We start from the raw sequence: 25,474 nt of genomic DNA, 5'->3' as shown, positions 1-25,474 counted from the left end.
ATATATTTACCATTATTATACATATTGGCAATCCAAGCATAATCTGTAAGTACAAAATCACATTTTTAAAAATTACTTAATTCCAAGGGATATTTTAGAAATGTATAATTTTGTATATTCAAGGTAGGCTCGTATTGTTAGCGTGATAGCAAGATAATGATTCCAGAGGAAGTTAGTTTAGTCTGCGGGAGTAAACAAATTATACCACTGGTACCTTAAAGACTAACTTATTTTTACGTGGCCTTTTCTAAACCAACCCCTACTTTATTAGATTCGCGAAAAGAAGAGGTAAGGTGGTGGACATGTATAGAGAGGAGAAAATATTAGAGGGAGAGAACAATAAGCACAGCAGAATAGAGAAACTGCATGATAAAATCCATTCGAGTCCAAGAAAAACATTTAGCCAAGTAAACTTTGTAGGCACATAATAAAATATATTATGAAGGGACAGTAAAACTCTCTTGAAATGTCAGAATATTGGAAAATTTAAATATGTGGATTATTAGACCAGTAAAACACAAAAAGGAAAGAGAAAAAGTGTTAAACATAATTCCATGTTGTTCTCTTTCTTTCTCTGACTGACAGGTTAGAGGGCACAGAAGTCAATGCTATTTTCCGCCCAGTACTGTCTGGTTCTCTGGCAATCCTACTTTCAGACAGCTGTCGTGATGCATTCTGGCCTGCCTCTGGCCTTATTACTGTAATCCTGCTGAAAACCTGTCAATACACTTCATATGTATGCTGTCTTCCAGTGATTAATTCTGAATATTTTAATCTGGAAAGTTCTTTAAATTTTTTATAACTTATAGAGGTCAATATTACAATTCAGGAATTTAGGAAACAGAAAGCTATTGATGCTGTTTATTCTGATAACTCAGTAGGTTATACCGCAGAAACTCCTCATCAGAATCTTAATTTCCCCCCAATATGAATGTATCAACAATATATCAAAATCATGCAAATGATTGATTCTGCATCAATTAATGACATTTTGGACCAATTCATCACAGGCTGAACTCTTGGTATGGACAGTTTTTTTCATGGTAGAGTATTTAAATACACCCTGAAGCAGTTTGGTCTGGGGAAAACTTTATACAATCAAGCATACTGAAGTAGTAAACTGACCACAAGTAGCTCAGTAAAGTCTATTTTTATACCGGTTGTTCAACAAGGAGGAGAATTTGCAAACATTCTTGACCTGTGGACGTTGCTTATGAGACTTCTCCCAGCATGCTTTGGGGTATTATACAAAAATGGCAGGTACAATTCATCCTTCAGTTCCAGCTTCGGAATACTGCCAAATGATCTATTATTAGTATTTTTACAGAGCTAGAAAGGCAGAAGGTGTGGGGGGACAAATCAGCAAACTGAAGTAGACATAGACAGTTTTTATAAACTAAACTTTGGACATGTGTTTAAAAAAAGCCTCCTATGATGCAGCAGAAATACACAATGCACATTAGCAATGGTGTCTAGGTTTTCTCCTGCACACAACAGCTTTGGATTTCCCTCATTCAGCTCTCAGTACAAATGATACAAGACAAATTTCGGAAGCTTAGCACAGCAAAGAGTGCCAGTATCTTCTGAATAATGCATCAGTGCTTCATGAAACCTACTGGAGCAAAGGTGAACTACTTTGGCAAAATGCCTTGAGGAAGTCTTACAGTAAGTTCAACTAGGAGTCCTTAGCCACAATGCTTCTGTTTAAAACCACTTTTCACTTATTTTAGGGAACTAATTGATTGGAATATCTGCTCATATATCCTTCACTGCCAACCTGCACTTATGATCAGTGTTGAGACTGAGGTGAGGGGCAAACCTTCATAAAATAACTTTTAAACTGCAATCTTAAACTAGCTTACATGGGAACGAACGCTTACATGAGAACAGTGGCTTATTTCTGAGCACTGCATAGGACAACGCTGTTAGTACATAGGCCAAACACAAAATATTGAGGCAAAATTTATCACAGGAAATACCTGCTGCTTATCAAACACCATGGCTATTTGCAGACTCCCTCTATTGTGCTAAGCTATTTTTACTCTTTGCCGAAGTCCAACTCTTCAAAATAGCAGTCAAACAGCAAACGTTCGAATTCTAACCAGTCAAGAAAATTGTATGCCATTACTATCTGAACAGTTTATTTGCCAGATAAAGAAGTGCATACTAGATTTATTTATTTTTTTACATATCAAAATGTACCTATAGCCTAGTGAAGACCTAATGATAACAGAGCAGTGCACTGGCAAGGAAAGAGAGTAAAAGGTAAAGAAACCCCTGACCATTAGGTCCAGTTGTGACTGACTCTGGGGTTGCGGCACTCATCTCGCTTTATTGGCCAAGGGAGCCAGTGTACAGCTTCCGGGTCATGTGGCCAGAATGACTAAGGCGCTTCTGGTGAACCAGAGCAGCGCACGGAAACGCCGTTTACCTTCCCGCCGGAGCGGTACCTATTTATCTACTTGCACTTTGACATGCTTTCAAACTGCTAGGTTGGCAGGAGCTGGGACTGAGCAATGGGAGCTCACCCCGTCGCGGGGATTCAAACCACCGACCTTCTGATCGGCAAGTCCTAGGCTCTGTGGTTTAACCCACAGCATCACCTGCCCTAGGTAATATTATGTAATTTACTGAAGTCTATTTATACATAGTTTATTGAAGTTTCATTCCAACCTTCCTCTGTGGAGTGCAGGGGGACATACATGGAACCTTCCCCAAGTGCCCCATACTTTTATGACGGAAGAACTTGAACATTGGTGTTTCTCGTGCACTGGGTGTATTGGCAAAGATCACTGATGCAACTTATCATAACTATTCAAACAGCACCAAAATAATTCTTAGAAAAGGAAAGCATTCAATAAAAAATTATGCACCAAATAAGCACATCTAGTATATAATTCCAAACACTCTTTTAGGCTTTCCAAGTAAATCTCTTTTAAGACTTTCAAACATCTCTTACGGTCAACTTTATATCTGTCATACTTTGAAACATGACAAATGCCGTAATCTGGATATATTTCTACTTGTAATCATAAACTTTCTGTTCAAACAGAACAACTCAATCATATAAAGAGCTCTTCAACATTTAATAAGCCTGCAGCAATAACACTAACTTTACACAGCCTGCTTGGTTTCAGTCTTTTGCCTCCAGCTGGGACTGATGCCACCCAGGGGTACATGCAACATGATAATGCTGTTTCTTAAATACAGTAATGGAGGTTTTTTTTGGGGGGGGTGAATTCTCTGAAGAAATATTAAACTGGCTAAATCCTACGTGCACCTTTATGGGATAACATCAACATTCACCTGACTGGGCAGTAACTGCCACATTTCCATAAGCACACTCTTCTGAATCTACTATAATTACTGCCTCTGCTATATATTATATACAGTATACTTTAGTAGCATCTTGACTATTGTGCTTCTTATTCTGCCTTAACTGTGCAAATGACGCTGTAAAATAAATGGGGAGCTTAATGCAAGCAGGTAAAATGGATGGGAGAGGAATTACTATGGAGGCTTAATGGAATAAGGAATAATGTATGAGAAGAGCAGAATGAATATGGGGGCTTAATGGAACCAGATCTGGTGGAATTCGTTTAAATATATGCAATAATTGCAGGGTTGTTTTTTATTTTTTCCAAATTATGAGAAATTTTCTCCTGCTGGGCATGCCATCTGCTATTATCACCTTGAGCAAGAAAAACAGACATGGTTATCTCATTAGGAATATGTACTGTATATGTATTGTACGATGCCATGCACTGTATCTAAAATAGTCAACTGTAAGTTTCCATGTAATTTTTTGGTACTGAAAAACAAAAAGCATTAAGTTTCCACCTCGGCCACAGTCATTTTTACAGCTTGGCCACAGCTACTATACCATGCGATTCTCAGTAGATACATTGGTCAATGCATCCCAACCCAAAAAACGTCAAGCACCCCCACTGCAGAAAGATTGATCATTACTGCTGTTACGTCGCAATCAGCTTTAAATAACTTTGTATCAAGCAATGGCTGCATTCTCCCATCATGGTAAACCATGGTTTACCATAAATACCCACATCTCTCCCATTTGGATTCCACATCCCCCACGAGTGGCAGCCACAAATCATAATCCTTAGCTAAGTGTTGCATCTGTAACAGGGATTATAGTATGTTTTGCACCAACAAACAACAATCTGAAGCCAAGGTCTATTTCTGGCTTACTAACTGTGGCTTATTGGAATGAAATAAACAATTACCCCACATTTCAGATGCAATGCTAAGCCAAGGATCATGGATTGCTGCTCCAGCTCACCAACAGGAAAGACCAAAGCAGGGGTTATCTGCACGTTCACCGTAAGCAATTAACAACCGATTTCATCTATCCATGGGCAAGCATTTTATTCAAATATATATGCCCAGTGAAAAGCCCATCAGTAAATTATCTGATTGCAGCCAATATGATTAGAAACCCTCAAAATTACATAATTATGGGTGTATTTGCCACTGCTACATTTGGCTGCTTACAAAAGAGGAGGCACCTGAATCTTTATCATAATTTACAAATTATATATTCCTTCGCAGCAGCCATGTGTATTACGATGGATGTTTGAAGAAGAGACATGTAGACCCATGTTTCATCAATCCTTACAGCATTTAGATGGGGGTGTTGATAGGCATTTTGATCCCCTTGTTTTCTTTTTTATCTCAGAAAAAAACAATAAATATTTCAAGTATTAGGAGCACAATTCTTCCCTGTGCAATGAGGTAAAGCATCATGCCACATGTATTTGTTATTGGTTTTGAAACAAATAAACTAAATAATAATAAAAGCACAGTGCGTGCTAAGAATAGGTTGTGCAGGGAAGCAAATTTAGAATTTGGAACTCAAAAGACATATACACAGACACAGCACTGTCACAGTATATTAGCCTCTGACTAATACTTGTTTGCCTTTTAAATAGCTTCAGACATAAATCACGGAGGTCAAACTTTGACAGGACTACTGTATTGCTGGAGGATGTATACAGAAGAGAGATGCAGGGCTTCAAAACTCACCCACAGTCAGTTATGTTAACAAGATGATCAGTGCTTCCCCCAGGGGGTACTCAAGGCTATGTGGTACCTGCACCTATTTTTTGGGTTGTTAAAAAGTGTGGCAATTACTGTAACAACTTCATGATGAGTACGACACCTATTTTTCGGGGGGCGGGGGGGGGAGCACTAAAGATTAGAAAGCTGGAACAAATAACAATAATAAAACAAAACAGCCCCTTTATGTATTTTCAGAAGCCCTGCTTTTATACTCCTGTTACAAAAACAAAGGCTTGTGATGCATTTGTACATTATATGCAATGCAAAAGCCTCTAGCATTTTAAACAAAGGCAACTGTAATATAGTTATCCAAAAGGAGCTAAAATAGCCTTATAGACCCAAGCTGCTCTCACTGACACACACACACAGGGAGAGAGAGAGAGAGAGAGAGAGAGAGAGAGAGAGAGGCTTGACAACAGATTCCACTGAGGTCATCCAGAAAGGAGAAAGAGACTATTATTTCCATTCTGGAAGGAAGCAGAAAGGAGAGAAAAAAAGTGGGGAGCTGACTAATAGCATGGAGTAGTGGTTAAGTGTGGATGGACTAGGACCTGAGACTGGGAAGCTACAATTTGAATCCTGACTTGAGCATGAAACTCACAAGTTGGCCTTGGGCCAATCACTGCCTCTCAGTCTAACCTACCACACAAGGTAGTTGCAGGGATTAAACGAGGAAACGGAGACACATGCATGCCGCCTTGAGCTCCTTGGGTCAAAAGGCGGGATATAAATGCAATGAACAAGAAATAAACAAATAGCCAATGACTGACTAGGCGGACTCCTATACTTAAGGTAAAGGGACCCCTGAACATTAGGTCCAGTCACAGACAACTCTGGGGTTGCGGCACTCATCTTGCTTTATTGGCCAAGGGAGCCGGCATACAGCTTACGGGTCATGTGGTCAGCATGACTAAGCCGCTTCTGGCAAACCAGAGCAGCGCACACAAACGCCGTTTACCTTCCCGCCGGAGTGGTATCTATTTATCTACAGTGGTACCTCTGGTTACGTACTTAATTCGTTCCAGAGGTCCGTTCTTAACCTGAAACTGTTCTTAGCCTGAGGTACCACTTTAGCTAATGGGGTCTCCAGCTGCTGCCACGCCGCCAGAGCACGATTTCTGTTCTCATCCTGAAGCAAAGTTCTTAACCCGAGGTATTATTTCTGTGTTAGTGGAGTCTGTATCCTGAAGCTTAGGTAACCCGAGGTACCACTGTACTTGCACTTTGATGTGCTTTCGAACTGCTAGGTTGGCAGGAGCAGGGACCGAGCAACGGGAGCGCCACCCGTGTCCCTTATACTCCTATAGGTAAAGGTAAAGGTACCCCTGCCCATACGGGCCAGTCTTGACAGACTCTAGGGCTGTGCGCCCATCTCACTCAAGAGGCCGGGGACCAGCATTGTCCGGAGACACTTCCGGGTCACGTGGCCAGCGTGACATCGCTGCTCTGGCGAGCCAGAGCTGCACACAGAAACGCCGTTTACCTTCCCGCTAGTAAGCGGTCCTTATTTATCTACTTGCACCCGAGAGTGCTTTCGAACTGCTAGGTTGGCAGGCGCTGGGACCGAGCGACGGGAGCGCACCCCGCCGTGGGGATTCGAACCGCCAACCTTTCGATCGGCAAGCCCTAGGCACTGAGGCTTTTACCCACAGCGCCACCCGCGTCCCTAATATACTCCTATACTTAAACTCCTATATATACTCCTGTACTTAAAGGTAAAGGGACCACTGACCATTAGGTCCAGTCATGACCGACTCTGGGGTTGTGGTGCTCATCTCACTTTATTGGCCGAGGGAGCCGGTTTACAGCTTCCAGGTCATGTGGCCAGCATGACTGGCGAACCAGAGCAGTGCACGGAAACGCCGTTTACCTTCCCGCCGGGGGGATACCTATTTATCTACTTGCACTTTGACGTGCTTTCGAACTGCTAGGTGGGCAGGAGCAGGGACCGAGCAACGGGAGCTCACCCCATTGCGGGTATTTGAACCACCGACCTTCTGATCTAGTCCTAGGCTCTGTGGTTTAACCCACAGCGCCACCCGCGTCCCTTATACTCCTATACTTAGGGGACGGCAATAAACACCAACAGATGCTGCTCTGTGCTTGGTGTTTGGGCACCACTGTCCTCCAAGAAAGGGCATCTGCTGCATTACCTCCCCCCCCCCCAAGTCTCTTTTTCTTTTGGGCAAATTATGGCTATTTCTCGGTGGGAAGGGGGGGGTAAAAAAAAAGAAAAGAAGGAAGCGAGAAGAGTCAAGCGAAGGAAGTCTCAGGTGAGAGAAAGGGGAGGAGAAAGGAAGGAAGGATGGAGGAGAGAAAGACAGAAAGAGAGAGACAGAGAAAGAAATGAGAGAGGGAGGCACAGCAGGGCTGACAACATTGGGGAGGAGAAAGGAGGAGCGAGGCGGGGTAAGATGCTCCCGCTCCCCCGGGGTAATATCCCCACAGGGTTCCTAGCACTTACTTCGGAGTAAACATGCACAACGTCCGGCTGTAGGAAGGAAGAAGGGAGGAAGGGCTGACTTGGGAGAAATGGAGGCTATAGAGGAGGAAGAAGGGAGATGGCCAGGGGGACCAGGGATGAGGGGGCGAATGCAGCGCTTGCCATGCCGTCTCTTTCCCCCCACTTGCCCCCTTACCAGCTCCAGGCTTGGGCTCCTTTCCAGCCCCTTCGCTCCGGCCACAGGCGACAATTGCGCAGCCGCCTCCTCAGCTCCCTCTTTCGGAGCGCCGGCGCCCAAGTGGAGCAACGTGCGGGGGGGGAGAGGAGGAGCGGGAGGCGGCCACAAACTCGGTCACAAGATGGAGGCAGAAAGCACCGTTCGCCCTCAGCGGCGGCGGCAGCTTCCCCCGGCCGCCTTTCAAACTACGCTTCCCGTCATGCAACGGCGGAGAAAGGGGGCGTTCCTATCTCTCCCCGCCGCGAAACCTCCCTCCGCCTGAGGAGAAATGCTGCCGCGGTGCACTTCGGGACTGGTAGTCCCGCGGCGGGCGGGCGGCAACCCTGAGTTCACTCGCAGGCCGCGTTCACGGAGGGGGGCGGGGCCTACAGTTCGTGTCGCCTCAGGCTGGCCGAGGGAGGCGGGCGAGGGGCTGAGGTGATTCCCCCCCCCCGGTTTGTCTGAGGAGAAACGCTGCGCTGCCCGCGGCCTCTTTGGCAACGGGCGGCAGCCTCTGTTTCTGGGCTCCCTCGGGGGGGCGGGGGCGGCGGCCCGAGCCTGACAGACCGTGTGAGGTGGGCGCGGGCGGAGGGAGGCGAGGTGAGCGGGGAAGGACCGACCCCCCCTCCGGGTCAGGACAAGTTTGGGTCTCCTCAGGAGTAAGGCCCGCTGGGCCCGGCGGGGCTTGCTTCCAGGTAAAAAAGCGCGCGGCGCCGTAGTAGCTACCAGGTCCGGTTCGGTTGCAAAAAAGGGACCGTTATTGTTATCGTTTCGATTATATGTTTATTTTTGTGTTGCAGCGGGGGGGGGGGTTGCCCCGCGTTGTCGCCTCTCTCTTTCTCTCCGCGGCGGGGAGAAAATAGATCCTTGCTCATGCAAACATAACACTTCCACTGACCCTGAACTTTTTGCAACACTTTTGGGTGTGTGTGAAGGCCCCGCTCCGTTTCGATATCGTGAGGGTGGCGGGGTTTAATAATAATAATAATAATAATAATAATAATAATAATAATTTTAAAGCATTTATTAATTTTCCAATAAGAACATCCAATTCACATATCAAATCAAATCTAATAAAAATAAATAACTTTTAAAAAGTCCAATTGCCTTCCAAATTGTAATAATTTTTTGTTTTGGCTTCCCACGGTCTGAATTCCAAAGCGCTTTCAACATCATAGTCCTGCCTCTCATCATCAGTGTTTTTCATATTTCCATATCACGATTTTATCCTCCACGTTTTGTCTCTGGCTCTGTGATCCTCATTAATGTCAGAAAACAGATACCTTTTTTTTCTACGGAGTGCAGATTTGTCCATATATTGTACTCTTTTAGCTGTTTTTGTTTTTCCTCGCACCACTTCATTTAATTGCATCCATTCCAGACTTCTGTCCAGCTTCTTTTGGGCAAATTATGGATATTTCTTGGTGGGAAGGAGGGGGGGGGGTAAAAAAAAGAAAAGAAGGAAGCGAGAAGAGTGTTCAAGCGAAGGAAGTCTCAGGTGAGAGAAAGGGGAGGAGAAAGGAAGGAAGGATGGAGGATTAATAATAATAATAAAAAATAATATTAATAATAATAAATTTTAAAATAATTTTTAAATTTTAAAATAAATTTTAAAATAATATTAATAATAATAAATTAAAAAAAATATTTATACCCCGCCCTCCCCAGCCAAGACTGGGCTCAGGGCGGCTAACACCAGGTATAAAAACAATGGATTAAAATACAACTTAAAAACAAGATTAAAATACAACATTAAAATACAGCCTCATTTCAGTAGAAATTCAAATCCAGGAAGGATGGGAAGGTAGGACTGCAGAGGAGCTGCCACCTTTGTTCTGGCAAAATACGGGGAGGGGCAGTTGGGGTGGTGGGCGATTCCCCCTAATAATAATAATAATAATCTGGTCACTTCAATGGGATGCGGGTGGTGCTGTGGGTTAAAGCCTCAGCGCCTAGGGCTTGCCGATCGAAAGGTCGGCGGTTCGAATCCCCATGGCGGGGTGCGCTCCCACTGTTCGGTCCCAGCGCCTGCCAACCTAGCAGTTCGAAAGCACTCTCGGGTGCAAGTAGATAAATAGGGACCGCTTACTAGCGGGAAGGTAAACGGCGTTTCTGTGTGCGGCTCTGGCTCGCCAGAGCAGCGATGTCACGCTGGGCACGTGATCCGGAAGTGTCTCCGGACAGCGCTGGCCTCCGGCCTCTGAGTGAGATGGGCGCACAACCCTAGAGTCTGTCAAGACTGGCCCGTACGGGCAGGGGTACCTTTACCTTTACCTTAAAGTCACTTCAAATTAATCCATTACAAGCAAGAATGTTACTGGCCCAAAAATGGAAAAAGAAGTCCCAGTGAAAGAAGAATGGATACAAAAACCTGTGGAAAATGCAGAAGTTGTGAAACTTACCGGAAAAATAAGAAATCAAGACAAACTTTTTATAAAAGAATGGAAATAATTTATTGCATACAAACGACTGTAAACAGATAAGGACATGGGCAGGATTATTGTAATAACCAGCAGTTTTATAAGAGCATGCAGAAAGAGGGGGAAGGAAGTCGAGTTTTGAAATGTTATAGTGGTTGTGAAATTACTGACATGTGTAAAATTGAAAATCATAAATAGAAATGAAAGAAAAACACACACAAAGCAATCCATTGCAATCTATTGCAGCCCAACAGGATGGCCCCTCAGGAATTTGTCACACAGAGAGAGTGAGTTTGTAAATCTGTCTGTGTTTGGCTATCCAGAGTTTAAATGCATCACCTTTCACACACCCTTTCAAACACATGTATTCCAGAGGATCCCTAGCCTGGGGGGGGGGGAGAGGGGGGGGGGACAAAACTATCACTACAGGACAATCCTGTATATACGACAGGTGGCAACTGTATGCACAAGGCTACAAAGGAGGGAACTTACTGACTTATTCCAGATCAGCCTAACTGCAATCTCTCTGGAGTAAATCAGCGTTTCAACGGGGCACATGATGTTTCTATATCCCATATGCAGCCAGATTTTGTGCATGCTGCTTGGAAAGTTAGCTGCATTCAAGCCTGTACGTTTAAGTATTTAAGTAAGACTTTAAGCCTGTACAGTGCATATAAGCAGGACTTGTAGCAGCTCTTTCTTCTTTCAGCATGGAAATTGCTAGGTAAATAATTGTTTGGAGGGCCCAAGCCAGTTCCATAAATATTATTTCAGTATTTAACAAGCATTTGATTTTTTATCAGTATTTTAAACGTGTTGGGTTCCCCCCCCATGTAAACTGCTTAGAGGTTTTTAAGTACCGTATTTTTCGCCCTATAGGACACACCGTCCCATAAGGCGCACCTAGTTTTTTTGGGGGGAAATAAAGGAAAAAAAATTATTTCCCCCCCAGGCATGGGGCTGCGGCGGGGGAAGCCCGAGCTTCCCCTGACCCCAGCCCCCAGAACAGGCAACTCTCCGCAAGTCATGGGAGCCCAGCGCCGGGCTCCCGCGCCTTGCGGAGAGCTGTGCGAAGTCTGGAGAGCGAGAGGGGTCGGTGCGCTCCGACCCCTCTTCCTCTCCAGGCTTCAGCGAAAACCTGCATTCACCCCATAGGACGCACACACATTTCCCCTTCATTTTTGGAGGGGAAAAAGTGTGTCCTATAGAGCGAAAAATACAGTACATAAGAAAAGCCTTGCTGGATCAAACCAATGTGGCATCCTGTTCCCACAGTGCTTTAGTTGAGATTCCTGCATTGCAGGGGGTTGGGCTAGATGACCCTTGGGGTCCCTTCCAACTACATAATTCTATGGTCAGCCAGAACCCCATGGGAAGCCCCAAAACACGGCTTAAGTGCAACAGCAGTCTCCTCACTTGTGTTTTCCAGTAAGTGGTGTTCAGAGACATACCACCTCCACTACTGGTGGCAGCCAAGAATATTTAATTCTAACCTGACCAGCCATATGTAAAGCTGACAATGGGAGGAGCCTTATGAGAGTTTCATTCGTACATTGTTTATAGTCCAGACCTTCAGTGTGCTCAAGTCTGCATACATGGTCAAAGGGAAGAAGAAAGACATCTTTGTTTGGTTACTGTTTGGGCTGAATGTAAACTTTATTTTGATATTCTTTTTCAGGGTAAATGGGTTTGCATGACATTTTCCATGAACTAAGGCAGTTCCATGTCTTGTTTGGTAAGCGCATAATTTATTTTGACTTGCTTCCATTTTGTTTGGACTCTTCAATAACGTATCACAATGTTTGTAGCATGTTGCAGGTATACATCTGGTTTGAGTGCTTTAACAAACAAAAAAGAAAACAGCACAAAATAACTTTGCCATTACTACCTTTGGTTCCTTCACATTTCACTAAACATGCTAATTTTGAGAACTACAAAGTGAGAATGGGAAATGTGAGTTCTTCAAGTGTTTTCCATAGAGGGCACAACTCAGGCCTGCTCTGCTTCACTTTTATATGGGATATTCTTTGGGTTTTAAGAATGGGCTACTATGGATTCAATGTCTGCTTTTATATCTGTGCCTAAACATAGTGGCCCAAGTTTTGGCTCAAAAGCACACAGCTGCCAGGGTTCATTCAATACTGAAGACCTATAGGGAGATTTCTATTCTGTGATTGTATACCATTCCCAGTTCAACAAGGATTTGAGGCATCCCAGGTGTGCCTGTTTTTCGCATCATGCATATAATGTTCTCAATCAACTGGCAGCCTGCACCCCCCCTTTAATTTGAACTTTGCCGAGCTGCAGATAATGTGGTAAGGAAAAGATCCAACATAAAATCATGTTATATCAACCGGATATACTGAAGTTTATTGTGTGGGTTGTTGTTGGTTTTTTTAATGTGGGGCTTTTCTGGGTACCATCTATTGCCACACACCCTACTTCCATTGGCAAGTTTCTTCTTGGTTGGCTGCTGTTGGGACCAGTCTTAACACCCATGTCCTTTTAATTTTTTTCAACTTGTTGCTTTGTGCAAGTGTGGACTACTGTATTGGAAAGACTTGTATCGTAAAAATAAAAAATTGGCTGTGTACACAGGTAAACCAAAGCCTCTGCACATGCCTATAGTGGACCTCAGGTTTCTGGGACTCAGGGAAGGTGGGGAAGCACTAACTGAGAGGAGGGGAACAACAACATAGTATGTGCATGGGAAACACTGAGATAGCATTCAGTTGAAAGCACTCATGTGGACAAAGATGCACATAAGTGCCCATGGAAAAATTGGATCTGAGTGACCCACACACAGTAACACTTTGGTGTATACACAGCCTATATGGACCATTGTTCAAAGAAGAGCCGAAGACTGCAATACAGTTGTACCTCGGAAGTCGAACAGAATCCGTTCTGGAAGTTTGTTCAACTTCCGAAACATTCGACTTCCAAATCATGGCTTCTGATTGGCTGCAGTAAGCTCCTGCAGCCAATCAGAATCCCCGTCGGATGTTTGGCTTCCAAAAGAACGTTTGAAAATCAGAACACTCACTTCTGATTTTCGATCATTCAGCAGCCGGAACATTGGATTCCCAAGGCATTCGGGAGCCAAGGTACGACTGTAGATTATTTGGAGAAATAATTCTTGGTCATGATTTTTCAAAATGGTGTTAATTGTCCAGAGATTCTGGATAGTCTGGGGGTAGGTTTTTACTTTATTACTGTTTTATGAGGTTCCAGCTGCCCATCATTATAGGCCACCTGGTAACAAAGCTGTTAAAATATAATGGAGGGAACATTTATTGACTGTTATTCTTTTCAAGGACTGTTCCTGTATTCTACGGACACGAATTGAATCCATTGGAGCAGAAAAGCAATCAGAAGGCAGCAGCACTCAAGACTTGGTAAGGGAAAATGTATATTAACTTGACCTGTTTCACTAGTGTTAGTCCTAGTAAAATTATGTCTGCATTCTTGAAGCAGGGCTCGCACCATTTATTTTCTGCTGTCTTTGTTATGTTTCCAAATGGAAACACTTGGTACCTCTGTTCTCAGCAGAGAATAGTCGTCAGCCCAGCAATAAGAAATAAGAGGCGGTTCCTCAGAGTGTTTTTGAGACAATTACATGGAGAGGCATATCCATTATAGATATATCTGAATTAAGGAGAGCCACATTACTGCGATTCAGAATCCCTCACAGGGCTCCCGTCGCTAGCTAAGCCAAGCAGAGTTTTCTGCATGCAACATGAGAAATTTTCCCTTCCACAGCTGAGAATTTCTGGTGGACCATAGCAAGAGTACGTAATTTGGATTGTGGAACCAGTTAATTTCTCTGCTTTGGTTTTATAGTGCTGCTGTTCCATGAGTTAGAATCATAGGGTTGTAGAGCTGGAAGGGACCACGGCTCATCTAGTCTAACACTCTGCAATGCAAGAATCTTTCACCCAAGCTGGGGCTCAGACTCACAACCCTGAGATTAAGAATCACATGCTCTACCAACTGGGCTATCTAGTTTTCCCAGTACACCGCTTTGCATATGTTTCTGGGAAAAGCAATTTATACATTTTAAAAATAAATAAATTTGGCTGCATTTGCAAGTAGCAGCACATAAGTAACGCTGTAATGCTTGATGGACGGAAAGACACTAAGTCAAGCAGCACATGGTATTGTAACTTGGCACAGTTCCTGAATATAATAGAAGTGGAAATACAATGGAAAAACATGGTATATGGTTTTTACTGTCTGATATAGTAGGAAATGCAGTATTTAATTTTCTTACTCTTATTTCTCATATGCTGTGTGGGATGAAGTCTCCTTTATGACATCTATAGTAACTAATTCACCCTCTGACACCAAAAGCAATGGCAATAGAAGAAGACTTTGTCATCCTTCTGGAAGATGTATAGGCTAGCAGATCTGCAAGATTAACATGAAGTTACACTGTTCACTGCAATTTTATACAGTAAAAGTGTGTGTGTGTGTGTGTACATCTTTTTTCTATTCAGACAGATGAACCGGCTTTATATTGGGGACAAACGGCTCAAAGAGGAGATGAAGAAATATCATGGTCCTCAGATGTATCCCATTATGATATCCAGGTGGAAATAGGTAACCGACTAGTTTGTAATCAGGGAAGCGGGTGGCGCTGTGGGTAAAACCTCAGCGCCTAGGACTTGCTGATCGCAAGGTCGGCGGTTCGAATCCCCGCGGCGAGGTGAGCTCCCGTTGTTCGGTCCCAGCTGCTGCCAACCTAGCAGTTTGAAAGCACCCCTAAGTGCAAGTAGATAAATAGGTACCGCTTTATAGCGGGAAGGTAAACGGCGTTTCAGTGTGCGGCGCTGGTGCTGGCTCGCCAGATGCCGCTTAGTCACGCTGGCCACGTGACCCAGAAGTGTCTCCGGACAGCGCTGGCTCCCGCTTTTTTTACCCTGGCTTTACCTATTGTTGTTTTTTTAATTGTATATATTGCTTCTTTTATGTTGCTATGGCAGTTGGCTAATGCAAATAAAGTTTATCTATCTTTTGAAGATGTCAATCTTTGTCATTTAGCACTCAGCTTGACCTATTAAAAATGGTTTGATGGCACTTGGTAGCTGTTCCTTGAGAGCCAGTGTGGTGTAGTGGTTAAGAGCGGTAGTCTCGTAATCTGGGGAACCGGGTTCGCGTCTCCGCTCCTCCACATGCAGCTGCTGGGTGACCTTGGGCCAGTCACACTTCCTTGAAGTCTCTCAGCCCCACTCACCTCACAGAGTGTTTGTTGTGGGGGAGGAAGGGAAAGGAGAATGTTAGCCGCTTTGAGACTCCTTAAAGGGAGTGAAAGGCGGGATATCAAATCCAAACTCTCCTTCTTCTTCTTCTTCTGATAAATTAGCTCCTAGACATAGAATCTATTCCAAAACCCTGTGATAGTTGAGCTAAGTCAAAGCCAGACTTGCAGCAGTGTCTTTTTTGGTTGCTCAGATTAGCTGTTTCCTTATGTGCAGTCTCAGAACAGCTTTTTCTTCATAATCTGTCAGTATTTGCCTTGAATATTGGGATTGTACGAATGCTAAATGATAAAGCAGTAACTAAGAAACATTTCAAAGTTGTTAAAGTGATCAACTTCTGTTTTGCTAATAGGAAGGGGATGCAGCAACTTAACTTCAGTCTACCTCGCGCGTCATATCCCTACAGGAACACTGGTGGCTGTAAGGATTACAGATCTGGAAAGATGTTCTGAAGAACACTTGAAAGCTTTACAAGTAAAACAGAAGTTTTAACATTTTATATATTTATGAAGTTAAACATGTAAAAGGAGAGGTGATTTTTAAACTTTATACAAAGTGCTTAAAAATGAAGACCCTTTGAAGTTGCCAGGTTATTAAAAAGAAAAGTACTTCTAGATATGCTAATAATTCCAGAAAACTTGTGATTAGATGCAGGGACAGCTTTCTCAAATTGCATCTCTGGCATTGCGCAACAATCGAAAAATCTATTCATTTCTGATTCAGGGATTGTCTTCAGAGTAGCAGTAGGCTGTGGCTAAGGGTTTATGGACTGTTCCATTGCCCTTTTAAATAATTAAAACGTGTATTCTTTCATCTAGAATGAGGTGGTTTTATCCCATTCCTTTCGACACCCCAATATCATGACTCTTTGGGCAGTGTTCACTGCTGGAAGCTGGCTTTGGGTTATTTCTCCTTTCATGGCCTACTGTAAGTATTCTGTTGAGGAAAGCTACACATTAACTGAATTATCTCTGTAGGGGCTCATTAAGGATTGTGTCCACTGCATTGCAAATGGACTTCCACTCATGCAGCAGGACTCTCATTTTGTCTCTTCATCCCTGCAGTCCACCCCCCACCCCAAATCCACTCCAGAGGATCTTCCAACCCTCTGAAGCAGATTTTGAGGGTCCATGAGGTGCTCCAGGAAGCAGGAGAGAATGGGAAATTTATGTTGTGACAGTGGGAATCTATTCTGCTCATGCAGTTGCAGTTTTGAATGCAACTGTGTTTAGTTTACATACCATGCATTTGAGCTATCAAACTTAAGAGCAGCTTGCTCGTTTATTGAAAAGTACATATATTGCTTAATATTTTTAAAGCCTGTACCTTTTGCAGGTTGACAAGATGTACGTCAAAGATGGGATAGACCAGTTGTGGGGAACCTCCTGCCTTGCAGTCCTTATTAGGCCCAGTATGGTTTCCAGCTTGGCCCACAAGGCCATTTCTTCCAAAGCATATGCGATATCAGGAGTAGGGTAGGCAAGGACATTGTTCCTTTGTAACATATGGGAGCTTAATGTGAGCTCCCAGTTTTTCTGCAAGTGCCTTGTCTGTAGGCCAAACTGTGCCTGTAAACAGACTTATCAGTGGTCACCATAAGCCCCTTTGAACTTTGACAGCACCACAGGGCAATGGAATTACGAATCTGGCCCATTGGCCAGATTCAGTTCTCTACACATGAGGCAGCTTCTTCCTTTAATGCCTGCCTCTTTTAAGCAGTGGGACTACCTCAATAAAGAGAGAAATTGGCTGTTTTGTAAAAAGCTGTATCATTCAGGTCTGCTCTTGAGTCCACAGGCAAATTCTTGTGTGGCAATATTTTTAGGGACAGCACTGATCAATACAAAAAAGAGCATTTCCAATATCCTTCATAATACGCAAAATTGTTCTTTGAACCTACATAGTTGTACACTATGTAGCAGCGGGATCAGATTTATGTGTTACACCTTTCTGAATTATGACAGGAAATGTCAACTCTGCTTTCATTGCATAAATAATGTTTTGACTTGCTAGCAAGTTACATGCACCTTTTCTAGGTTCAGCCAGCCATCTACTGAGGACTTACTTTCCTGAAGGCATGAGTGAAGTGTTGATAGGAAATATCCTGTTTGGAGCAATCAGCGGGTTAAACTACATGCACCAACATGGCTACATTCACAGGTAATATGTAGAGAGGTTTTTAAGAAAATGACAGGCGATTGGGAGCAAGGGTAAATAGGAAGACCAGAGTCCCCATCTCTGTTCTATTTGGGTGACTTGAGATTTTTGAAACTGTTGAGTTGGCACAAGGCACTCTTTGCTCTGTGGTGACCATATCTTCATGCACCATCGTTCAGTGAGAGCTGGCATTACAGTATTCCTACACTGCAGTCAAGAGCAACACAAGACACAATGTACATCTCCATTATGCATGATACACTTGCTTTCTTATGCAACACAGGGTAATGACTCTTCATATGAACAATCCTGTATAATGTGTGTTAGAATCTTGTTTTTCTCTTAATCCAACTAAACCATCACTTGTTATGTCTTTCAGAAGTATTAAAGCTAGCCATATACTGATTTCAGGGGATGGCCTGGTGTATCTTTCTGGATTAAACCATCTTTGCAGCTTAGTGAGCAGTGGGAAACGGTTAAAAGCTGTGTATGACTTCCCCCAGTTCAGTGCATCAATGCTTCCCTGGCTGAGTCCTGAACTACTGAGGCAGGTCAGTATATGATGCAGTGCACTGTGGCTGAGCAGTTGTGCAGAAAATACGTATTGGCACAGATTGCATCTAAGAAATGTCTATAAAGAATTCTAATTGTGCATTCTAAAAGCTAATCTTAATTACTTTTTATTATTTTATTAACATTTGATATCTCAATGTTCTATATGAATTATGTTCTATATGAATTATGTTCTATAATTAAATGCATGCGTTTCACACTATTTGAAGAGTTGTGGATAATGTGAAATGCGTGCCACTAAATTGTTCTAGCCCTATAATTTATGTTGAAATATGAAATTATTTTTGCCGATTATTACTGAAATTAAGTGGAATGGTTTCACACATCCATATATGATGAATTGCTACCTCTTAATCAACCATATCTTCCTTGTAGGAGCTGTAACTATTCTAACTCCTAAATTTTTGTAAATATTTTCATCCCTCTCAATTCCTCACATTATTGGGAGGAATGCTGGAGTGAACTAGAACCATTAAGCTGGAGGTCTGATTTCTGTCTACTTCTATAGTTATTACTTGAGATTTTAAAGAACATTTATAATGAAATGATCAGGCCTTAGTAGAATATCAAGGATTATATAATGATGAATAGGAAATTAGAAACTTAGGTCTAAGCATACAGCTGTATCTGGCTTGGCATGACATGTACTTATATTACCAAGTTAAATATTACCAAGTTCTTAACGGATCTTGTTTGAGTGACCCAGATGAATAATTTACACACACCTACATATATATGCAGGAACTAATACCACAGATTACATGACAGTGGCTTTCATTACGGAAGTAGTCTCCTAGTCCACACAGCATGCAGGCTCCCAGAAAGGAGATTGTGGCCTCTTTGCTCCTTCCCAGTCATTTTGCTGCTGCACAGCTTGCTCCAGTTTAGCTTAGCATCTCTTCCAAACCTAGGCTTGTGGTTTAGCTCTCTCTAGACTAACCATAAGCCTTAACCAAGATTTGTCCTATGATTGACAGCTCATGGTTTGTTCATGAGTCTAGGTTCAAACATGTTTTAGCATGGCACAGGAGCAAAATGACTAGGGAGGAAGTGATCTCTTCTGTAGTCAGTACATTTGCACTAAGCCTTACCGCAACTTGAAAACCAGGCCAATATTTTCCCTGTTGCAGTTAGTGATCACCAGCCTCTTTGTCTTGGCTTAACCCTATAAAGTACAACCCTTTCTCCCAGTTTAAACCACATCAAGTGGGTTCTGACTTCGTGATAAACCTATGAAATGCAGCCTGGCAGAACTGGCACATGAATTTATTTCTAGCTTCTTACAGGTTTCAGGTATTTCAGTTTAAATATGATTAACCTTGGTACCGATTTTCAGTATAAAACAGCACTGAAGACCATAGCTGTATTTTATGGTGTTGATATTCCATTTTGCACATGAAGCCATTTGAAAGGAAGCTAAAGGTTGTATTATGAACTTGTTAAATGCAGCAAATACCATTTTTGTGAAGGAAAAATAGTGCAGTTGTGTTAAAACCAGTACTCGAAGGGCATAGCATTGTGAGCTTCAGGGCTTGAATGTAGCAACAGGCTTATTTTTATTTATAGGGTATCTTTTTTCAAAGAAGAAAAACAACTTTTTATAGTTGAATATGCCTGTTTATTTCAATTCATGGCACATTGGCATGTATTCAGCAGTTATCAATGCAATCTCTTCTTCCATAGGATATGTATGGCTATAATGTGAAGTCTGACATCTATAGTGTGGGCATTACAGCATGTGAACTAGCTAATGGGCATGTACCTTTTCAGGATATACCTCGGACGCAGGTAAGGCACAAAACTCTTCAACTTCTGATCGATAACAATGTCACGAAAAGAGAGGTGACAATTTTGAGGATTTTGAACACCTAGCTACCTCTGTTTTGAACACCTAAGACTTCCTCTGTTGTGGTATTTCTAAAATGTATGTGTTTCAGCACATTTGCAAACATCAAAATGCATCCTTTCTGATGCTCTATTTTATAAAAATGTTGCAAAGTGGTTCAGAAATGTTTACCTATTCAGGAAGCATTGTTTTGAATAGAGTTTGTGTCAAGTTTGTTAAATGTTCCCTGATTGTCCAGTCTAAGAAGCATTGCCCTCACTCTGATTGGATTGTTCGCTCTTAGTTGGCTGTGTAGCTTTGTGACACTATAATATAGATAATTGATTGGATTCAGAATCAACATGAGATAGGGGAGTGGCAGTGAACAGCTTTCATAAAAGGTGCACATTTTAGAATCATGCCCCCCCCGAAATATTTTTATTGAAAGTACCCCTACTGACCCAGAAATTAAACAGGTGTACAATTGAGGTGTACAGGTAGGGCTAAGGCAGTCAATGGACATTTTCTTTCAGATGCTGCTGCAGAAGCTGAAAGGCCCCTCTTATTGTCCTTGGGCTATAAATACTTTTCCGCGTGGTGAATCCAGGATAAAAAATTCTCGATCAGGGATTGACTCTGGAATTGGTGAAAGTATGACACACACAATGACAAGTGAGAGATTGCAGACTCCACCAAAAACTTTCTCCCCGGCTTTCCATAACTTGATAGAACTCTGTTTGCAACAGGACCCAGAGAAAAGGTAAGGCTGTTAGAATTTAGTTGCTGCAGTTAATATTTGTATGGGGTTCAAAGAGCTTTCTAATTACTTGAAAACCTTGTTTTATACATGAGCTCAAAGTTATCAAGAACTTCCCTCTGTATATTTCACATAGATGCAGTACATAAATGTATGTTTTGTTCACTCACAGTGCAAATAGATATGTAATTTTTGGTGTGGATGCACCTAAAACTTTTAGTTGATTGGTACGTGGGCAATATGGTCACACTCTCCTTGCGTTTTAAAAGCTATTTTGGAAAATGTCAAAATGGCCTTTTTATTTAATCAGTTCAAGAGGCAGTTAATTAATTAAATTCTACAGTCAGCTGATAGTCCCAATTTTAAAATATCCACATACGAGGAGCCAGAAGCTACACGTTTTGCAGGGTTTATGTTATTTTGAAAATGAGCAATTTTAACAAGTGGGGAGCTTACTTAAAATGGAATGCCTATGCTTGATTTTTCTTTCTATTGATTGACCCTGTAACAGGCAACAAGAGAAGGGGAAGTTATTACAGTACTAGCTAACTCCATTGGCAAAGCTTGAAATATCTAAGTTCTGTTTTTCTTCCTGGGATCTAGGCCATCAGCAAGAGGTCTCCTGTCACATGCTTTTTTCAAGCAGGTGAGCCTGTTACAAATTATTAGATGTGTAAATTGCAGCTAAAGACCAAGGCTTTGATCGAGAAAATATTCGTGAACTGGGTACACAAGCTGCTCATAGCTGAACATGGCTGAAACTGTGGTGCCTATAGCTGGAAGGCAATGTATCTGGAGCAGTTTGATTGCAATTGGAGAACTACCGCAGGTGGGATTTGTTCACAATATGCTTGCAGAAGGGACACAATACAATTGCTTCTTGTACTACGTGGTAGACAGTGTTCTCATCAGCGATGGGGAATATCTGGCTGCAGGTGCTACAAATGAGCAGGGAACCTCTGGCCCTCAAATGTTCTCCACCCCTTTCTAGTGTCACTAATTCATTGAGCCTGGTTACTGATACAGTGGTGTCTCGCAAGACGAAAAGAATCCGTTCCGCGAGTCTCTTCGTCTTGCATTTTTTTCCGTCTTGCGAAGCAAGCCCATTAGCGGATTAGCGCTATTAGCGGCTTAGCGGATCAGCTGATAAGCGGCTTAGCGGCTTGGGGAAAGGGGGGGGGAGGGAAAATCCCCCCGCAGGAACTCGCAAGACATTTTCGTCTTGCGAAGCAAGCCCATAGCAAATTTGTTTTGCGAAGCACCTCCAAAACGGAAAACCCTTTCATCTAGCGGGTTTTCCGTCTTGCGAGGCATTCGTCTTGTGGGGCACCACTGTAGTTGCATGCCCTGAGAAAGTAAACCAGAGCTTTAGAATCTGAATTCTGTGCCTGTTGCAAGTTAATGAGCCTATGCAAATAAATTCACAATGGCTTTGGCATATTTGAAGGTAAAGGGTAAAGGGGACCCCTGACCATTAGGTCCAGTCGTGGCCGACTCTGGGGATGCGGCACTCATCTCGCTTTATTTGCCGAGGAAGGCGGCGTACAGCTTCCGGGTCATATGGCCAGCATGACTAAGCCACTTCTGGCGAAACCAGAGCAGCACACGGAAACGCCGTTTACCTTCCCGCCAGAGCGGTACCTATTTATCTACTTGCACTTAGACGTGCTTTCGAACTGCTAGGTTGGCAGGAGCAGGGACCGAGCAACGGCAGCTCACCCCGTTGCGGGGATTCGAACCACCGACCTTCTGATCGGCAAGTCTTAGGCTCTGTGGTTTAACCCACAGCGCCACCCACGTCCAAGTTCACTATTCCAAATCACTGTGTTCTCTCATTTCAGGTAAAAGAACAAACAAAGGGTTCTTTACTTTCACTGCTGCCTCCTGCCGTCCAACATGTCCAGCCACAGGTGCCAACAGTGTGTTCAGCAGCCATCTGTAAGACTGGATGCATTTTGCCAAATGAGAGAGAGGTGTACTGGGAATTCTAAAGATACTAAACCATACCTCTGATATCTCTCTCTAGGAAAAAATAATGTGATTTTTGTCGCTGCTTTTTCCTTTTCGTGTTCAAAATACAAATATTAGTTATATACTTGAAAATGTTAAAATTTTTGTGCCAATGCTTTATATGAGGAAAATTCTTCCAAAGTGGTACTACAGAATGCAGTAACCCTCACTTCTTGAATTACCATAAATGTCTACACTTTCTCAAGCATCTCCCTTCCATTCTTACAACTGAATTGCAATGGTGCATATTTTAGCCTGGTATGGCATGTCTGATATATCTATGCCTTTACTGCCTCAGAAGTGTTAATCTAAAATACTATTTCCCTTCTCTCAGCTTGTGTGTGCGTGTGTGTGTGTGTGTGTACTGTTCATCACATATATAAACTTCTTTAAAGTAATGCCTATTCCTACTTTAAAAAATTGGTGTGCAAACCATTGTGAGCTTTGCATGCCACCTACCCTCCAACATTTGTTGGTGTAGCCATTAACTGAGGCCTGGAGAACAGCTGTGATCTTTAATGCAAGGTATCTTTTTAACAAAACCTAATCAAGGGAGAATAATTTGCATAACAGCCATAAAACAGGAGTTTGAAACTACTTGATTATATTATTTATAAAGAGATTGCTTAATAGACCCGCAGCTCTAATTGGAATGGCACTGCCTTGGGCTCACATCTCACTAGCCTTTAAAAAGGCAACATCTCAAGTTGAATACTGTTGCACCAGCGAGGAAAAGGAATCTATGTGGCATACAGAAGACCCACTGAATGGAAGCATGGCTTTAATACTATGGCAATACATGACTGTTGGAGGTATACTGCTGCAAACACTATTCTAGGGAAAAAAAGATGCTTAAATGAGATGGGACTTATGCCTTGCATTTTGTCCTCTTTGTTGTGCCTTTCATTGCGACAGGAAAGAATTCCCAATTGCAAACAAGAAGCAGCAATATAAAGGCCAGACTGACAAGAAAGAGACCACTTTCTATTCTTGTTGCTCTAGTACTGTGAATGACTGACTGAACATGACCTTAACCAAAATTCTTGCTTTTTGTACAGCATATAATTTTGGGGACAGGGTTTTTAATACTGAGATATTTACAACTATATTTTATTAATGCACATTTTATTTGATCATGTAAAATAGACCTTAGCTTAATTTTTTTAAAAAAGTGTAACCTCACAAAGTTATATCAGATGTGATGTTATTAGCATCACAATTGTTCTTTTAAATAGGAAACTACTGAAGTAATTTTTATGTGTTTGCGATCTCTTGCCATCTCAACTCTGACAAATGTAACTGGAATAAAATGTACTTATTTCAAGAAAGCTCTTCAGTCATGCTTCTTCTGGTGGTATTTTTACTTCATACTTATGTCAGCTAAAACTACTTTTGAGACCAAATATCAAATATAAACAATTAAATATGTAATAATGCACTAGTTGTTTTTTTTTAAACTACTACATTATTACAGATTTAATTGGTGAAAAAAAAACCTACTTGCATGACACTTGTTTCCTACAGATTTGTCAAGATATATACGATTGCCACCAGTGCCACTGTGAGGATAAAAACTGCTATTTAATTCACTGGCAAAATGTTAAATGTAACAAATAAGCAAACTGTGCAGAAAGAATATAGTTCCTAACCCCACTTATTTGGGGGAGCAGCCCACTTAATTCAGTGGGATTTACTTCTGAGTAGCCGGTGTTATGTTTGGGAACAAATCCCATGGAATTCAGTGGAGTTTAGTATCAAATCGACATGTGTAAGAAATATGCTTTCAGAACTGTGTAGACACTTCACCCTGGCAGTAAATTTGTTTAACTAGATAAAAAGACTGGGTTAATGGGTCTGAGAATACAGGGCATCATGGGTTGATTCTGCAGCTCATAGCAGTGGCGTAGCGTGGGGGGTGCAGGGGGGCCGGCCGCACCGGGAGCAACATCTGGGGGTTGGGGTTAGGGGGCGCAAATTCACGGGTTAGGGGGCGCAAATTACTTGCCTTGCCCCGGGTGCTGACAACCCACGCTATGCCACTGGCTCATAGGCAGCACCATACAATTAAGGATGACTCTGTTGAGTGGATACAATGGGTTCTAGGCTTTTCAGCCACTCTTATCACAGGCAGAATGAGAACTCGGAGCAGTGTGTGGTGGTCTGCAGTCAAATTCTAACAGCAGGTAGTTAACGCTAAAAGGGAAGTTAGCTCAGTTGGTTAGAGAAAGGATTGATTTTATTTATAATAAATATATGCATTTGCCTCTGCACCCATGCTCAGTGTGCATCTGAGGGGACTGAGCCAAGTGAGAAACTGCAGCTGCCTGCCCTCCATGTTTTCAAGATCGTCCTGAATTCTGTTCCTCTGCATATCTTTTGAGGGCAGAGCTGGCAAGCAGGGTCTATTCATTCTAAAACCAAGAGACCGTGTGGTGGTAGTGATTCTCCCCTTTTGTCAAGATGACATCATCTACCCATCACGATACTATGCCACTGGGAAAGAGCAAGGAATTGCTGCAGCAACAGCCGGGCTTGACCTGAAAGGATTAGGTTAGGCATCTTCGACAGCGTCATACTGTGTATAGTAGGGAGTTGCAGGAGACAATATGGGTTGTCTTTTTTTTTAAAAAAAAGTTTCAATTATTAAAAGTTGAACATCATAAGGGCAAATTATCGTTTTTCAGGTCTTTTCCAGCAATCGCCTAAAAGCACATTTCATCAAGCAAGAGATGAAA

At 42.5% G+C, this 25,474-nt stretch overlaps 2 protein-coding genes and 1 long non-coding RNA gene across 11 annotated transcripts in view; 2 read left to right on the top strand and 1 right to left on the bottom strand.

The window, feature by feature from the left end:
- Positions 1-7,961, bottom strand: part of TRAK2 (trafficking kinesin protein 2) — a 39,651-nt gene extending 31,690 nt beyond the window's left edge. The window contains exons 1-2 of one of the 4 annotated variants that reach the window (XM_083407615.1): positions 7,719-7,956; positions 3,738-3,811 (exon numbers count right to left, since the gene is read on the bottom strand). The gene's annotated coding sequence lies outside the window, so the exon portion shown is untranslated. Of the gene's footprint in view, positions 1-3,737; positions 3,812-7,718 lie in introns of all 4 variants that reach the window. The other 3 variants (XM_083407617.1, XM_083407614.1, XM_083407616.1) reach the window with 3 other exon arrangements.
- LOC310664855 overlaps positions 1-25,474 on the top strand; it is a 317,431-nt gene that overhangs the window by 35,686 nt on the left and 256,271 nt on the right. Inside the window, exon 3 of one of the 5 annotated variants that reach the window (XR_014505079.1) lies at positions 5,878-5,895. The exons of 3 other annotated variants lie outside the window; for them this stretch is intronic. This is a non-coding gene — a long non-coding RNA (uncharacterized lncRNA). Of the gene's footprint in view, positions 1-2,271; positions 2,387-5,877; positions 5,896-25,474 lie in introns of those variants that run through there. One more of the 5 variants, XR_014505080.1, reaches the window with a different exon arrangement.
- STRADB (STE20 related adaptor beta) lies at positions 8,036-24,067 on the top strand. 2 transcript variants are annotated; one of them, XM_083411848.1, is made up of 12 exons: positions 8,036-8,434; positions 11,838-11,894; positions 13,474-13,554; positions 14,656-14,758; positions 15,770-15,891; positions 16,236-16,344; positions 17,454-17,577; positions 17,954-18,125; positions 19,831-19,935; positions 20,506-20,732; positions 21,333-21,375; positions 22,571-24,067. In XM_083411848.1, exons 2-12 carry the CDS (start codon positions 11,883-11,885, stop codon positions 22,718-22,720), a joined length of 1,248 nt encoding a protein of 415 aa, XP_083267974.1. In that variant the 5' UTR covers positions 8,036-8,434; positions 11,838-11,882; the 3' UTR covers positions 22,721-24,067. The 2 variants fall into 2 exon arrangements, with proteins under 2 accessions (XP_083267974.1, XP_083267975.1); XM_083411849.1 differs by lacking the exons at positions 15,770-15,891; positions 16,236-16,344 and having other exon boundaries at positions 8,091-8,434.

The sequence above is a fragment of the Podarcis tiliguerta genome, assembly GCF_965153285.1.
Source record: "Podarcis tiliguerta genome assembly, chromosome: 1".
Classification (NCBI taxonomy): Eukaryota; Metazoa; Chordata; class Lepidosauria; order Squamata; family Lacertidae; genus Podarcis; species Podarcis tiliguerta.
This window is presented reverse-complemented; position numbering and strand designations above follow the sequence as displayed.